The sequence below is a fragment of the Lithobates pipiens genome, unplaced genomic scaffold (assembly GCF_037356315.1).
Source record: "Lithobates pipiens isolate NorthernLeopardFrog02 unplaced genomic scaffold, aLitPip1_a1.2 Scaffold_8, whole genome shotgun sequence".
In the NCBI taxonomy this organism is placed as follows: domain Eukaryota; kingdom Metazoa; phylum Chordata; class Amphibia; order Anura; family Ranidae; genus Lithobates; species Lithobates pipiens.
In genome coordinates, this window is record NW_027507903.1 from 248,561,847 (window position 1) to 248,580,057 (window position 18,211).

General features: G+C 42.2%; 1 protein-coding gene across 1 annotated transcript in view; it reads right to left on the reverse strand.

The window, feature by feature from the left end:
• Nucleotides 1–17,727, reverse strand: part of GNS (glucosamine (N-acetyl)-6-sulfatase) — a 46,898-nt gene extending 29,171 nt beyond the window's left edge. The window contains exons 1-5 of the mRNA XM_077469772.1: nt 17,466–17,727; nt 6,969–7,028; nt 4,102–4,305; nt 2,166–2,231; nt 1,128–1,226 (exon numbers count right to left, since the gene is read on the reverse strand). Of these exons, the coding sequence (XP_077325898.1) occupies nt 1,128–1,226; nt 2,166–2,231; nt 4,102–4,305; nt 6,969–7,028; nt 17,466–17,633 (597 nt within the window). The 5' untranslated portion in view covers nt 17,634–17,727. The remainder of the gene's footprint in view (nt 1–1,127; nt 1,227–2,165; nt 2,232–4,101; nt 4,306–6,968; nt 7,029–17,465) is intronic.
• Between the last annotated feature and the right edge of the window lie 484 nt (nt 17,728–18,211).

Sequence of the window (18,211 nt, forward strand, 5' to 3'; positions counted from 1 at the left end):
AAGTCTGAAAAAAAAAAAAAAAAAACACAACTTGTTTTTGCTGACCTAAAAGGATTTGGATGTGTGCACATGTAAAAGGCCATACATCCATTTACATCCAGCCACCCATGGAGATACATTATGTTCAGTCTAGAGCCATAAAAAAAAAAAAAAAAAAAAAAAATGAAAGATGAGGCAGATTAAACACTTGTCTGAAACAGGAAAATATTGGGAAGAAAAAGCATTTTTCTGAAAGAACATTTCTTGGCATGGTTCTAAAAGGCAGAAGGTTTTTTACTTTAATGTATACTATACATCGGGGTAAAACCTGCATTCAGTTCCCCCTTCAGCTCCCCTTATAATAAGCCAGATCTTGATCCAGCGATGTGCACAAGAGAAGAAGCTATGGCTGTCTTCTTCCCCCTCACTGGCTGAGAGACAGCAGCAGGAGACCATTGGCCAGGATTGCCAGCGGGTGAACCAGGAAGAGGAGGATCAGGGCTCTGTGCCATAGTTCTGCACTGAGTAGGCAAGTATGACATGTTTATTATTTTAAAAAAAGAGAAAAAAAAGTTTTGAATAACTAAGGTCTAAAAGCTAATGCCTAAAAACAGTTTTTTTTCATGAAAGAGTGCCTGCTAATGCCCTTAACACCCTCTGCAGTGCCTCAAGTTAAAGAGGAAGTAAACTTCCTTTGCTGACATTTACCCATAGGCAAGCCTATAATAAGGCTTACCTACAGGTAGTGTAAATATCTCCTAAACTTGCACCGATTAGGAGATATTTACTGTACATGCAGCCACTGACAACACTGGCGCATGCCTCTGAAGGAACAACCACCCTTGCCGTTTCTTCAGAGCCCGGCACGGCTACCGGCGAGTCCTACATGCAAAATGGAAGGAAGACGAGTCAAGATGGAAGCCATCTCCAGTGATGACTTCGCATCACTGGAAGGCTGCGTTTTCAGGCGAGTTTCATATAATGTGCTAGTATGCGATGCATACTAGCACATTATGCTTTTGCCTTGCAGGTAAGAGTAAAAAAAAAGCAAAAAAACAAACAAACGTGTGCAGCGATTTACAACCTCTTTAAACAACTGACAGATATTCTGCGAAAGCCTACTTCAATGGCAATAAATGGTTTCTCACCAAGACATCAGTTAGGTAATCCACACTGTAGTTTTGTCCAAAGCGCTTAGAATGACCATTCACTGACATGGTATAATTGTAGTACTTTGAATTCTTCTCCTAAAAAAGAGACATTGCATGAATTATTACATTCAAGATTCATTGCCAAGGCTTTATATTACGATAGTTTAAAAACAAAAGATTACAAAGTTACTTTAACCACTTGACCCCAGGCCTTTTCTGGCACTTTTTGTTTACATGTAACCCCCAAGCATTATAATACCGTATTTATTGGCGTATAACATGGGCCCAGAGTTTAGGAGGGAGTTTTAAGGGAAAAAAAAAAAAAAAAAAAAAAAAAAAAAACTTACATTTAAATGGCTATCAATGCAGCCTTGTCAGTGTCATATGCAGCTTTGTCATGTAGCCTTGTCCATCGTTGCACCCTTATCAGTGTAATTTGCACCCTTGTAAGTTTAACTTGCAGCTTTGCCTTTTAAAAATGGCGCCGCTGAGATACAGAGCCGGATGTCCTGTGTATCTCGGCGGCGCTCGGTAGTTCGAAAGCTGCCGAGAAGGGCCAGAGGCAGCTGTAAGCCGCCCAGAGGCTCACAAAGGCAGGGGATCGGCGTATAACACGCACCCACGATTTTCCCTGATTTTGGGCCTTTTTTTGGTGCATTTTTGAAGTGGCGCCATTCATCTAAATGGGCCTCTTTCTGCTCCAAAAATGTGTTAAAGAAGCTCATGCCCCATTTTGGACATGGGTCAAGTGATCACCAATGCAATATACACTTTGTACTTCTTCAGCCTGTACACAATGAGAACACAAAATTGCATTTAGCCTACTCATTTGCTCGTTACATTATAACCTTTCTCCTCTAGCTTTTCCTGGTTCTATTGTCACACAAGAGGGTATTCTGCCACTTGAGATCTGCCTTGCAGCTCACAACACTCTCAAGTGCAGACTGAGTAAATCAAGACATTGATAAAAATAATCAGATAGGAACCATATGCAATGGAATGCGTCTAATGGATTTTACTAAATGTAAGACTCACCAACCCGAACCAGTAATTCCAGCCAGGAGGCACATGACCTATTCCACCTGCATCGTCTGCTCCATACTACATTAAGAAACAAAGAATTACAAATTAAAAATAGAAAAATCACAATATACAGTAACACATATTGCTACATGTGCACCCTGCAGTCTTAGGCACTTCTTACACTGTATGGACATTAGTTATTTAGTACAGTGGTTCTCGACCTTTGTGAGACCAGGGCCCAGTCAATTCTTTAAAAAAATAAATAAAAAAAAAAACAAACAAATAAAATGCTTCCATGCCCAAACAAAGTTTATACTCGTTAATTCTATCATTATGATAGACAGGATATGATTATGTAGAGCAGCCATTCTCAACTACAGTTCTGTGGATCCATGGGACTCCTCCAGAGGTTGCTAGGAGTTCCTTGAGCTTTCGTTAATAAAGCTCCCATTAAGCGCTATCTGCTTAGCTCCAGGACCAAAGCCAGTCGCACAATTATCTTTTTTAGCTGTCTGTAAGAGTGGCATTCTGACCATCACTGTAAAGTTGCAATCTATTGACCCCGATATATGGGACATTTTTGCCACTGACCCAAAATTAACTGGTTTAAGGGTACCCCGAGACCTCAGAACTATTTTCGGGGTTCCTCTGGTGTAAAAAGTTTGGAGGAAGGCTGATGTAGAGTATACACTGCAGCAGTCTGGCAATGTAATGTATATCACATGCTGTGCAACGGGGTGCAGGGCTATGTAATTCCACAGTACAGCTTGTAGGAGGACAGTGGTAAGGAGTAAGTGGTCCCACATTTGGGGTCAGTGTACTACCTTCATTCAGCATGTCCCCATACAGCGATGGTCAGTCACCTCTTACACTTGTGGCCAGTGCTTTCCCCTTTATGGGGGGTCTGTACTTCATGCACCCCATAACACTGGTGGTCAGTGCTCATGTATATTGGTGCCATTTCTCAGTGGACCCCTTACACCTGCAAAGTGTGTAAGGGGTCATTGAATTATTAGTTCTTTAAATTGTTCCTTAATCTTTCACCAGTTAACCAAAAAAGGAATTCTCATGAACAAGCCTTCAAACTGTAGTAGTTTTTCAATATCATTGGAAATGGGGCTCCTGCACACTGCTTTTAAAAGGCATTTGAGCTTTTATTTCACAAACCATAATTTTATGCATTGTCCAGCTTCTTTGCACTTTTTTTGGGCACTAATGGGCGAAAAAAATAAACAAATACACACAATCGGAAATTTGGCCAGCAAAAGACTGATGAGAGCTTTTGGTCGGAAAATGAGACTGTGTGTATGCTCTATCAGACTTTTGCTGGCGGAATTTCTGTAGGCTCTCCTGTGTCCTATTTTTCTGATGGAATAAGTTCCGACTGGAAATTCCGATCGTGTGTAGCATTTCCGACGCACAAAATTCCTATGCATGCTCAGAAACAATTTAACGCATGCTCGGAAGCATTGAACTTCATTTTCTCGTCTCGTCGTAGTGTTGTACGTCACCGCATTCTTGACTGTCGAAGGTTCAGAGAACTTGTGTGACCGTGTGTATGCAAGGCAAGCTTGAGCGGAATTCCGTTGGAAAAACCATCCAAGATTTTTCCGACAGAAAATCTGATTGTGTGTATGCTCCGTAGGCATATTTTCAGCTCAAAAGCTCCTCTCAACACGTGTTTAGTCGGGGGAGGGAGGGTTATGCCTGAGAACTGAAAAACCCATAGCGTGCATGGACACATTGACCAACATTGAGGGGCTTTTCTAGGCAGAGAAAATAAGAGCTCAGAAGCCAGTAGGAGACACTTCTTTGAGCTGCAGTGTGCATGAGCCATAAGAGAACTTCTAAAGTTTTTTATTTCCCTGAATATGTTCATAAACACATAGGCTTAGTGGCTATAACAGAAGATCACAAAAAAAAAAAAAAAAAAAAAAAGTACCGGTACCTGATTTAGGTACTTTCCAGCAAAGAACGTCTGGTAGCCAATGGAATTAAGAAGAGCCGGAAAGGCGAATGGCTCCTGGGTCTTTTGCCAGGCTTTGCTGCTGCAGTTCCCTTCTATTGTGTTGTTGACAACATGGTGGTTATGCGGGTATCTTCCAGTCAGAATACTGGCCCTGCTTGGGCAGCACAGAGCACTGGCAACATACTGCAAATAAGAATAAAGGGTAAATGCCTGGTAATTATTTTACAGCCCTCAATCTGTATGCTCACTGTTGTATCAGTAAATCATCCTCATTAATAGCTGAAATAAGCACTGAATTATAATAGCAGCATGAAGTTTGTTTCATAAAGATGTAGCTTTATCCAGTAAAGATTTTTCTCTCTTTAAAGCGGTATTAAACCCAAAAGCAAACATTATATTGCAGCTTACCATTTCCTAGATGTGAGGGCTCTGCATTCATTTTCATCTGGTGATCTAGACAATAAGTCTGTTTTTCTAAAGAACAAGCTTTCCAGAATGTATTGCCATTGCCGGCAATAGCCACAGATTTGGCATGCAATTTGACATGTCAAAGTGCTCCGATGTGAACATGGGCTTATAGCTGCAAAGGGTGGGCCAACTCAATATTGAACCCTATGGACTGAGACTGGGATGCCATTAAAGATCATGTGCTTTATTGAATTGTACTGTCTGCCCTAACATTGTAAAGCACAGGGCAAACTGTTGGCACTATATAAATCCTATATAATAATAATACTAATAAAGCATGTAAAGGTGGGGCTCCTAATGCTTTTGCAGGGCAGTTGCGGTACAAATATTAAAAGGGTCCTGTATGTTTTTCAGTCTGGTTCAGGTGCAATTTCAGTGTAAAATCTGCACATGAACCTGTGAATGGAAATCGCACCAGAGGCTTTTTTTGCTTTAATACTACAGTGCTGAAACGCTTTCTTTTTGTGGTATACAAAATAATACAATTATTATGACATGTCCAAAGATAAGCATGGCAACTCTAATCCATTAGAATACCTCTACTAGCATGACCAAAGTACTCTAACCCAAGAACAATAGAGGGGCAAAGTGTAAAAAAAAAAAAATATTTACTCCGTTTACCTAACAGCTCTTCATTGGCTGAGTGATATCACTCATCCTATTCAGTGAGGAGTTGGTATAATATATAGTGTGTGGGTGCTTGTATGTGTTGAACATTATTATAGTTTTGATTAATATATATATATATATATATATATATATATATTTTACAACAACAATACAAGCACCCACACACTATATATTATACCAACTCCTCACTGAATAGGATGAGTGATATCACTCAGCCAATGAAGAGCTGTTAGGTAAACGGAGTTGAGAGGGGCACCCAATGCATTATAGCAATCTACTTTCCTCGGAGGTCCCATACGAGTCTGTGAACTGGTAAATGTATACTGTACAGGTCAGCAAAGATGGCACCACCTTAAAATGCAGTGCTGGTGTGTTTGAAGAGCAGTAGCTGTTGTGTAATTTGTCTGCCATCCCTCACTAAACATTGCATGTGGTTAATGAGGCCAAACCTGAAAAACAGCCTATGTTGCCACCACCTGGCGTGTTACGCATACACAGCAGCTGTCTGCATCTTGCACACAATTCGCTGCACAGCGACTGTATCCAGAGATTTCCTAAACTTACTCAAGTTAGTTTTTAGGCTGCATTCACACCTGAGTGTTTCACATTTTTACCGCAATTTTGTACAGGTCACCAATGTAACAAACAGAAAAACACATGTAATCGGTCCCAAAGAAGCTCATGTTCTTTTTTTGAGCTTAAGGCGTTTTTCAGGTATTTTGCTTCAGGTGACAAAATGCTCAGATGTGAACAGGTGCCATTGAAATTAATGGGATTTTGATTGTTGGGCGTTTTAGGAGTTGAAACGCTCAAAAAAACGATTGGCCTGGCAGCATGTGGTCTGTGTTCCTAAGCATCTAGGTGATTACAAATCATGAGTAGATCTAATCCGGAAAGGAACTGCATGCAAAACAGTGAGACTAAATTGATCCATGGTGACAGAATTGGCCTAATACTACAGCTAGACAGGCAACAGACTTCCACTATACAGTAATAGGATACTCATCTTATGGCTCGTTCACACAATACCTGCATGAAAACTGATGACAACTGATGGGAAAACCACGCAGGTTTCACTTGCAGAGACATCAGTTTCAAATCACTTTACTTCAGGTTTTCATGCGTGTCAGTTATGTGCCCTATTCACACCAATGTTAATGTCATATCAGTTTTTTTTGTCCTGTGCAGAAAACAGCATATACATTGCAGATTCCTTGGGCAGAATTTTTTAAAAAAATCTGCATGCGATACCAGTGTTGTGGTGTAAACCGAGCACACAAAGAACTATTGGTCCATTCACACATGGAGTGCATCTTGGGCCGTTCCCCACTCTCTCCTTATTGGCTCACTAACTGTGACTGACAGCAGCAGGAACCAATAGCTCCTGCTGCTCTGTGAGCCAACAAGGAGAGACAGACCCAGGACTGTCACTGCTCTCATGAACATTGCTGGATCAAAATGAGATTCAGGCAAGTATAAGGGGGGCTAGGGAGGGGAGCTGCAACCAGAAGGTTTTTTAATCTTTATGCATGGAATGCATGAAGGTAAAAAACCTTTTGACTTTAGAAACACTTCAAAAAAAGGCTCATTTCCACAGCTGCCAGGTGTCATACAATGACTATAGTTCCACGAGTTATCGGCACATTATGTATTGTCATTTCTACATTCATTTACATTAGCCTGCTAATGTAAATTCAACAACATGTCAGAGAGCTTTTAAATTCTTGTTACACAAATGAAACACTTACCGCATTGGTAAAAGTAACACCATGATCTCCAAGCAGCTCTTTAGTCTTTTTCAATGGAGTCTGCAAAAAAAAGTATATTATTTATAATTGCACAATTAACCAACCATCATTAACATATCTGTTCATATAGTATAAAAGTGCTACAAATAAACATTGCACTATTAGAACACGAGCCATGTACATAACATTTGGAAAATACTTTTTTTACTCACCTCTAAATGGCTGTTGCTAGGGGGTCCCTCGTAGTCTGCCTTCTTCAGTGCATGGGGTCGTGACATCACTTCCCTTCGGCGTAGGAAGGGCTCAGCTCTGCCCCCTCTTGTCTATCACCTGTGACACGTGAAAGGTCCCAGATGATTGAGTGGCCAATCATGATGTGCGTGCATGCGCAGTGGGTGCCCACAGTTACAATGCCGGCGCCGCCGAATGGAGGGGGAGATGAGCGGGGCTTCAATCCCCCACAGCGCTGGACCCTGGGACAGGTAAGTGTCCAATTATTAAAAGTCAGCAGCTGCAGTATTTGTAGCTGCTGACTTATTTATTTATAATTTTTTTTTTTAAATTGCAACACACCTTTAAAAATAAAATATTCAATGATTCATGCCAGAAAAAAATGGAAAACTAAGCCTTGAAAAGGTTCCTTGTCTGTCACAATCAAAAATCCTGATTCATTATAACATCAGAAAGTATCCAGTTCCTCAGACACAGATCCAATGCAAATCTGCTCTGCAAGTCTGACTCTTATGCCAGCTATAGATGGTTAGAATATTAGTGGGTTCAGCAGGGACCGGCAAGGATTCAAACCATCTATGGATCTACTTTGGTACCAAAGTCCCATCGATCAATCAACTTAGGTACAACGAGCATGTCAGATTTTTTCATGCTATTGCTGCCAGTGGGTATAGTAGCTAACAATAATCACTGTGTGATCACCTTGCAAACCCTTGTCGAGAGAACACAATGGCCCCGCAGGAGGGATCCCCCCCCCCCCCCCCCCCCCCCCATTAACACTGACTGTTGATGGGGGAATCAAGCGACTTTCTTTCCAGCAACCCATGGCTACAGGAAAGAAAAATTGCACCATCTATGGCCTACTTTCATAATAGAGAGAAATGGCAAAAAATAAATGTCTGTAATGCTTTGATGTGGAACAAATAAGTACACAAGGCCTGTCCTACAAGCTACATTAGCTGCTCTAGGATGGATAAATAAAGGGTAATAGAAAGGCTGAAATACTTTACTGGAGAAAATGCTATTGTAGGTTTCCATCAGTGCTGCTCACATATTTGAAGTCTAGGCACTTTGACCAAGTATTCACAAAGTATTAGTGAAGGAGAAAAGAAAATTGGGACTTTATAGGAGGTAGTGACTAGCCAGATTCACATACTTCCATCTGTTACATATCATAAAGGAAGGGGGGGGGGCCCCTTTTTATGAAGCACACAACTGAGAAACAATAACTATATAGCAACATATTTAGTATTACATACGAGCATACATACACCTTAATGACAGTTACATTATCAGAGTATATATATATATATATATATATATATATATATATATATATATATATATATATATATATATATATATATATATATTTTCAGGTTCAAGTGGTGCATGCAGTTTTCCAGAAATGTGCCACTCCAGACTACGTTTTAGGGCATGGCAGCCCACTTTTATTTAAAAGAAACTAAAAAGTTCAAACAGTAATCTTCCCTGGCAGGGGTTCCGCCATAACTGTATAACCAAATAATAGCCTCCTGGCTTACTCACGGTCAGCTTCGTGCTGCGTTGGTCGCAGGCTACACCTGCCTACTTCAGACATACAGACTGCCATCTGCAGTCTTAGACTCGAGACATTCTGTCTCTTTCTCCTACTGGAACCCTCCCGACCTCCTAGGCCAGACTTCCTGTCTGCTGGGCAGAGCCGTCTCCAAGTCTGAGCACTGACTTCTCTTCCTGGGACGTTTATGAACCCAGCCCACAGGTGTGCTAGTAGTATTCCTGTCACAATCAGGCATAAACTGCTCATATGCACCTGTATACCCAGAAGTAAACATGAACATAGTTAGATATTAAAATGATCATATGTATAGGATCGATTCATGATTCAAAAAGATTCTAATACTGAACACAGTTGCTGTGACGTAGCATCATAGGAAAGCTCTGTGTTTCGTGGATAACTTACTCCTAATTTGCATCTGCTCCTGATGAGTGGATCGATAATAAAATATAAAAGATGGCAGAATAGTATAATGATTGGCATAAAGAAAGGACGGGGGGGGGGGGGGGGGCGGCAACTGGATTCCAGCACTCTTACTTACAAGTACAATATAGAAAACTATTGATGATATCAGCAACTGTGGGAAAAAACATCATCCCCGGGAGCTGAGGTGGTAATATCCACGGCAAAAAGGCTGCAAACACCTAGAGTTATACATCTATTGGAATGTGGTCCCCGGTTACCAGTTGTGATTTGTAATGAATGCTGTATATAAAATTCCAAAGAGCTTCTGTGAGAGATAAATCAATGGACTGATTGCACAACTGATAAACTAAGGGGAAAAGAAAGTGTAATCCACAAGGACATAACAGTGGCAAGCAAGCCACAAGCAAAATGATAAAGATTGTGTCTCTCATCATAAGCCTTGGTTAACACCGACTGCGGGAATGAAATCGTGCGAGTATTTCATTCCCGCATGTCAGTTCTGACTTCAGGGCGCAATTTCAGAGACATCTCTGAGGGTTGCTGCACAGATGTCAATGTAAATCCCATACTGAAAATCGCAAAAAGAAGTAGAGGAAACAAATGCAGGAGTCGTACCAATTTGGACACTGCTATTGCCAGGCGATTGGACATGTCAAATCGCATCATGTGACCCAGGGCTAAAGGGAGTGATGGGGAAAAAAAAAAAAGTTACCATGTAGAAGCTAGTGAGTGAACGATGGAAACCAAGTAGTACCTTAGACTTTGAATAACATGAACCAGGATAGTGCAGTGTCCCAGGAATGTAGAAGACAATGTGTGGACTCCACCAGGGTGTGGTATAGGTAAAGGCAATCAGATACAGAGAACCACCAACGTCACGCTACGTGGTCAATGGGGAGGCAGCGTCATAGCCTGGGCGTCCACCGACGCCCAGCAGTTGGCATCCAAAACCTCTCTTGTGGTGCATACAGTTGGAGAAACACCACATGACATCATCCGCTCGGCATGTGGGCGTTCCGTCGATCGGCATCAGGTGCCCGTCCCTCCCCCACGTCTCATTATAATGGGAGAGGAGGGGAAGGCCCCGATGCAGATCGCACCTCCTGGGGACAAAGAAACCAGAGCTACCTCCAGTGCACTTAAATTATAAACCCCCATATATTACATGTATATTGGCAGATGTATGTCACAGACTAAACAAGTATAAAATACATAGTTGTGTGCTTCCATCCCTAACAAAGTATTACCGCCATTTAAGGCCAGCAAAATTGTTAAAGGGGACCCCCCCCCTTTCACTAGAAATCATATGAGCATGTAGCCTTGCATGCAAACATTTTACATTCTGTTAGGTAAATTTTTTTTTTCTTTTAGTTACAATTACTGTTTTTCCACTTCCTGGTTAAGTGAGGCACAGGTGACATAACCCTGGCCTCACTGATGTGCACATTTTGGGTTCCAGGAAGAAAAATGGAGTTGGATTCATCTGTCCTTAGTAAAAAAATATTTTGAATCTCTCTCCACTCAAAACTAAATTCATTCCATTTTAAAAAAGGAGAAGAAGTTTTCCTGCTGTAACATGTTACACCAGCACTGGCCAGCCATGCCACTCATTAACAGAGCCTTTGAGCAAATCGGCTTGTAGTTCTCAATGAACTACAAGGGTGCTGTTGCGCATTCTAGGTAATGGAGTCTTCCTGGCAGTGTGTAACTGCCTTCCTGTACAAAGTAGGAGCAGACAGCTTACGCAGAATGTCTGGAAGAGCACCACATAGCACCCACGATCTGATCGCAGGTGCAATGTGTTGCAGGCTCATAGTGAAAAAAAAAAAAAAAAAGTGAAACATATACACGATAGAGAAATATTATATACATACATACATACATACATACATACATACATACATACATACATACATACACACACACACACACATTATAATATATACTTCTTATCGAGTATGTAATTGCCAGTAAGAAGTACTGTTTCATCCATAGGAAATAGGCTCCAGACTTATTCAATAACGCAAAGTGTATTAATCCAGATCAACCTCACAGAATCAGTAAACTATAATCGGATGGCTTACTATGACTACAGGACGTGTAGCTTTGTACTGCCTTGTTAAATAAATCTGCAATTAACATTTTCTCTGGTGGAGAATGGCGTGCGAGTCCTGCCATTGATGGATTTTACTACCACCCACACGAGAGGCAGATTCAAATGTATATAAAAAAAAATAAAAAAAACCCACGCACCACACGTCATGGATATAATGGTTCATTAAAACAATACAGCCATAATGCGATACATATATTCCATATAGGGACCATACATACACCTCCTAACAATATATATGTGGTTAAGAAATGGAGGTGTGTGTATTTTCTGTGCTTGGTCAACGTGTTTCACTGATTGCGTACTGTAGAAAACAGACACTTGGCACCACCTTCAAACATGAAGACTACTTATATAGAGGAGGTTTTTTTTATCAATGGTTCCTCTTATATAACTGGAATGTTAATACTTATAAGCACATCGCCAAGTTTCAATTCCTGGTATACCTAATAAGTGGGCAGGAGGGCATGTGATCACATGCTACACCAAAACCATCCTGCATGCCTTTTAGCAATGTAGGCGTACCTTGAGAGGGCTACACCCCCAAAAAGAGAGGTGCCGCAGGCCTAAAGTAGCAATGCCTGAAGCGGATAGCAGAAAGTTCCTCGGCACCAGCAGTTTCCAGTGTGGGTACAAAAAGGTGAATATGAAAAATGTACGATTTCAAAATAAATGCCTTTTGTTTATGTTTGTAAATTGATCAAGCAATGTCCTAGTACAGAGATGGTAAACCTTGGCACCCCAGATGTTTTGGAACTACATTTCCCACGATGCTCATAGACTCTGCAATGTAATTGACCCTCGTGGGAAATGTAGTTCCAAAACATCTGGGGTGCCAAGGTTTGCCATCACTGCCCTAGTACCATACCATGCTGGGTCCTGTGTTGGGTTACCTATTCAGTCAACTACAGCTGAAATTTTAATAGTTTACCATATATAGGAATCCTCTGGGGGGGAATCCACAGGCTCCCTGCTTACCTCCCTAGTTAAAACACCAAAATTATTTATTGTATCCAGTACAATGAATTTTGTAGAATTTAATATTATTGAATGTGTATTTAAAATTGAGCATTAATTTTGTAACCATTGTCAACATTGTTTATTACATATACTTCTATAGGGTTGTCAATTTATGTTACATATGTATTGTACATTCACATCAGTCTCTGCCCTGGAGCAGCTTACAATCTAAGGTCCCTAATTTACATTCACATTCATATACTAGGGCCAATTTAGACAGAAGCCAAATCAACCTACCAGCATGTCTTTGGGGTGTGGGAGGAAACTGGAGATCCCAGAAGGAAACAGACACATAAAGAACATGCAAAATAAAAAAAAAAGTAGATGGGTGCCCCATCCCATAGTAGTTTCCTGTGCCCCCCCCAAAGCAGTGTCCTCTGTCCCCTGCACCCCCCCCCCCACCCCACCCACACTGTGTGTGGAACTCTCCTACCTTGCACAGGTGTGGAGCAGAGATCGGCTGGTGTTGCAGGGCTGGATGGGGGTGGAAACTGCTAAAGTTAACTTTTCACATTAACAGGCTGATGATCGGTTGCTAGGATCGGCCGACAACCAATTACCTACTGTTTAATGTAAAAGGTTAACGCCCACAAGTTCCCGCCCCCACGATACCAGCCGCTGTCCAATGAAGAGGAGGGCAGAGAAAATGTCCGCAGGCCGGGTGCCTGTGAATTCATCATGGACACTGACAGGCCAGACATTTAGCTGTGGCAGGCCGAGTGCGGCCAGCGAGCTGTAGGTTGCTGACCCCTGATGTACATCAACAAAGCAGCATAATAGCATAGTGTCAACGGACCCCTATACCTTTCTGAAAGAATAAACTATGGCCTTGGCCTTCAATGGATTGGTTTTCTCAGCCTGAAATTTCCTAAAATGACCTTGTGACAAACAATTGAGTGATCATTCACAGAAACAAATTGGAATTTTCCCACCACTCTAATTATCTGCCATTTGCGATATTGTGAAATAGATGGAATGGGGTCAAACAAGAGCTAATAAATTATTTTTCAGATACGATTAAAAAAAAATTTAAATTATTTTTTTTATTTTATTTTTTAATAAATGAGTACCATGCATGAGGGCTTGTGTAGATGAGCTTAGCATTGTTTTCAAACACAAAGCTACTTGACTTTAGCCATGCACAGTACATGCACATGAGTAGCAGTTCACCTGCTAGTATAACCATGTTTTATCAGCTTATACCTGTGACTGCACAACTTCTGAAAATACAAGAACAGATCAACAGGACCAGCTGTATCCAAACTAACATAAAGAAAGTCAAAATCAGCATCACACACACTACACAATTAAGTGTTGCAAACAGTAAAATGCACCCAGTATGCAAGTATATTTGATCACTTTTACTGGATAGAAAAAAAAATGGCCCCGAGCTCATGGCTCAACTTCAGATGGGAAGCCTGTTTTGAGAACAACAGTCTAAAAATACCCCTCACTTTTCCTGCTGCATCTCTCTGAGACAGAACAGAAGTGGTGGAATTTTTACGAATGGTATACAAACAGCAAAAATTAAAAAAAAACTTCCCTACTGTAGCATAGTCACCCCACAGTCATCTCATGTCTCATAAAATGGCTGTGATGTGAGCAGGAGGAGACCTATGAAAACTGCCCGCAGCCCTTGGAACAAAACCCCAAATGGAAAGTGGTCACTGGATCACTAATGAACCATCAAGTCATCTTACATTCACTAAACATTTCACTTTTACTTGCAACTACTGTTTTTGCTCTTCCTAGTTGAGTGAGGCACTGGTGAGGTTACCAGGGCCTCACAGTAGCTGCACAATTCTGGCTAAAACGAGAATCACGATTTTTTGCTTAGAAGAAAATTGCGTTTGAAAAACCGCTGCGCAAATATGGTGTGATAAAATATTGCAACGACCACCATTTTATTCTCTATTGTCTCTGATGAAAAAAAAAAAAAAATAATAATAATAATAATAATAATAATAATAATAATACACATCACGTTTGAGTGGTCCAAGTAATTTTCTAGCAGAAAATAATGATTTTTTTTTACTTGCAAGCAACAAATGTCAGAAAAGGTTTGGTCTTTAAATGGGTAAACTTCCCTCATCTGCATGACGAGTTCTTTCCTCTGATAAAAGAATGAAAAGATACTTTGTTTCTACTTATTTGTGTGTTGTACTAAAACTTGGCAGGCTGACTGGATTTTTTTTCCCCAGCTATGAGAACTCTCTGCACTTGCTGGAAAGATCGTGACATGCTGTTTTGAAGATCAGGATGGGAAAAAGATTGCGATTTCGTTTCTTAAAGCAGAGGTCCACCCTAAAGTGGACCTTCCCCTCATTGTAACCCTCCCCCCCTCCGGCACCACAATTGGCACCTTTCGGGGAGGTGCAGGTACCTGTACAGTACAGGTATCTGCACCCACTTCCGGCGTAGATTCTGCAGAAGGTACGCCCCTTTCCGCAGGTCCCCCGCTGTCTGCTGGGAAACACACGGATCCCAGAGACAGCGGGGACCATCCTTATTGCGCAGCGCGACTCGCGCATGCGCAGTAGGGAACCGGGAAATGAAGCCGAAAGGCTCCACTTCCTGATTCCCATACCCAAGATGGTGACGGCAGCACCGGAGAGACGATCGAGAGATCGGCTTCGGGTGCCGACATCGCGGGCGCGCTGGGCGGGTAAGTGTCATTATTTTAAAAGTCAGCAGCTGCAGTATTTGTAGCTGCTGGCTTTTAAAAAAAAATAAAAAATAAAAAATAAAACGGTGGACTCTCGCTTTAATGATTAATCGTGCATTTCTACCTCACAGCTGCAGTTTGGGAAAGCTACACCACCAGCGCCTTCCTCCAGAGATGTGCATTGTCATGTGTTCCAGGAAGTAAAGGGAGATAGATTCATCTGTCCTAAGGCCAGCCATAGACTGATCGAATCTGAAACCTGCTGAACTGGCCGAGATTCGAATTGTGTGTTGGCAGACTATTTGGGTACAACCTGCCTGTTGGACATCTTTCTCCACCTACCCCCTCCGGGAGCAGGCAATTGCTCAGGGGGAGGGATTCCCCTGTCAGCACTGTCTATGTTAATGGTGGAATCGCCTGAATTTCTTTCCTGCAAAATGGTCACAATGAGTAGAACAGGGAGGACAAGAAGCCTGTAATAAAACAATCATTATCTGTTTATAGATTGTGATTATTACTAAACCTTTCTAAAAGGTGTCTTTGTTATTTTATGATAAGGGAGATTTCCTCTAAGTAAATGAAAATTTGCACACCTGTTAAACCTGCTTCAAAACACAAGTCAAAGGCAGAAAAACAGAGTCCATCTACACGAGTCTATAGGCTGCTGGAGTGCACACAAGTTCCTCATTTATGGTCTTTCACAGTACAAAACTGCTGAACTCGCTCTTCTTTAAGTGCCCTGCTGAAGAGGAAAATCTAAAGTGACTGTTACTTTCCTTATTCAGGCTCAACTGAACGTCTCTTGGCCCCCCTACTTATACTCATCTTCCCCGTCAGGCTGTTCCTCTTTGGGGGTGGGGGTCAGGAGTCCAAATCTTGTTTTTAGCTGAATTCCAAGGACACGGGTTAATATTTACATAGATGAAATATACTTTATAGGAGGGTGCCAAAAGAATTTCACACCCCACCTTAGTTTGAATTCCTCTTGCAAGGACTTAGTCTCAGAAAAGTGTCTGGAGCAAGAGATAAGTGCCAGCTACCAATGCAGCCTCCTCTTCCTAGCTGCACTGATAGATAGCTGTGTGGGGGTAGGGGAAAGGGCAACTTGCCCAACCACATATCTAGCTTTCCACAGCATGTCGGTAGATGGTGCAATGTACTACGTGTACTTTGTCCCCCTCCTCACTACCCACTAGCTCAGGGATCTATGAACTTTCTAAACAAAGGGCCAGTTTACTGTCCTTTAGACTTGGGGGGGGGGGGGGGTTGCGGCCAGCAGAAATAAAACCTCTTCTGCCATCAGTGGGAGTGAACAGTGCCCAATCCTTGGTATTAAAGGGGGAGGAATAGCGTACCCCTCTTCATGTCAGTGGGACATAATTTGTGACACCGACGCCAGCAGAAATAAAACTTTTTCTGGCATCAGTGGGAGTGAACAGTGCCCAATCTTTGGTATTAAAGGGGGAGGAATAGTGAATCCCTCTTGGTGTCAGTTGCACAAATTATGTCCCACTGCTGGTGTCTTTCAGGTCCCAATCCTTCACTTATGATGGGGCTCTTCTTTGGACTTCCACATCACTGCTCCCAGGATATGGACCAGAAGAGTAATGACAGGATTGCAAGATCACCACATAGCGAGGGCTAACCTGCACATCTGGATTGGTGGTTCCTGCAGCAGGAAACAGATGTGGTGAGGGACCTGGATTGTAGACTTAGGCTGGCCATGCGCAGTTTGAATCTTGGCTGGCTCAGCAGGAACAGGCCGACATTAGAATTCGAAACGATACTGGGCAGGCTTAAAAGTACCAAGCTGATAAACTTGGGTATAACCAGCCTGCCGGATTCTCTGGCGATGATCACTGTCTTCTCCTGGAAAGGACAGCTTCCCCCCCCCAGGAGAAGATAATTGCCGATTCCCCTGTCAGCACTGTCTGTGTTGATGGGAGAAGTGTCTGCGAGCCTTAGGCGAGTATAACTTGCTTTACTATACGGGGGCAAAAAAAAAAAACTATATGATAGGTTACAGGATGCAAAAATTTCATTTTCGCCCAGACTTGGGCTTTAAGTCTGGGCGCACTTGTGTTATGCTGTGGTGCACATGCGTTGCCAAATGCATCCATATCACACAAAAAAAGCGCATGACCCTATTTTTTTTGTTTTATTTTGCTGCATCAAAACACACGGTACTTTGTTACCCTACATTACGACATGCGATTTTCCAGCCGCGCCACACATCTGCAAAATTGATTTCTGTATCGCAAATATGAACCTAACCTAAAAGTTCCCAATCCTGGAAACGCTTCGGAACGCGTGGTGCGTTTCCAAAGCGTTTATCAGGCATTGGATTTGTATTGGCGAGCCCTAAAAATGGTACGTGTGACCCGAAGAAAGATAAAAGAGCCAAAACACACAAGGAGGAGACACACACATAGGACAAAGTGACATTCCCCAGCCATATATCCCCCAATGAGAAGAGCTAGTTACCATTCCGCCCAAGGAGACATCCTGGTCATCTGTGAGGATCAGCACTATGTTCGGTCTCCGGGATTCCCCCTCCACAGCCAATAAACAAAGGGACGCTGAGAAGAGCAGACAAAGCCATGTTCCCGGAGAGCCCACACAACTCATCCTCCTCTCATACAAAGTCCCCATCTTCTACTTCATTACTCGCACGGCGTACACATGCACACAGCCCACAAGAGGAAGTAGCACTATGCTAGTCAGCTGACCAGTTTCACATCACATGTCTGACAAAAACAGGAAGAAGGGAGAGGAGGAGGAAGTAGCGTACTCATGAGGCGTGTCTGCCCACTAGGGGGCGTGTGTGTGTGTTCTCATCTCATGCTTTCCTACACTGTGTAGGTGTTTCTTCAGGTTTTGGCGAATGTGTAACGGAAGTGATGTTTTCTCACTACCATCTTGCTACACCCAACACTCGACCACAGTAAGGATACACTGAGAACGGGAAAGCGGACATCTTGTTACACCCACAGCAGTTTTGCATTTCACATTTATTTTTAACTGTAAACTAAGGTTATATAATGAAATACAGTACTTAGAACTCCGTCTGACCGTTTATATGTCGAATTAAAAAAATGTCAGTGACAGCAGCGTTGCCTAGTATTCATTGAGAAAAATGCAAGGTGTTTTGTGAATGGTGTCCCTGTGTGAGGCAGCTATGTGACCTCCTGTGGTTACTGTACAGTAGGGATGGGCTCAGACATGTTCAG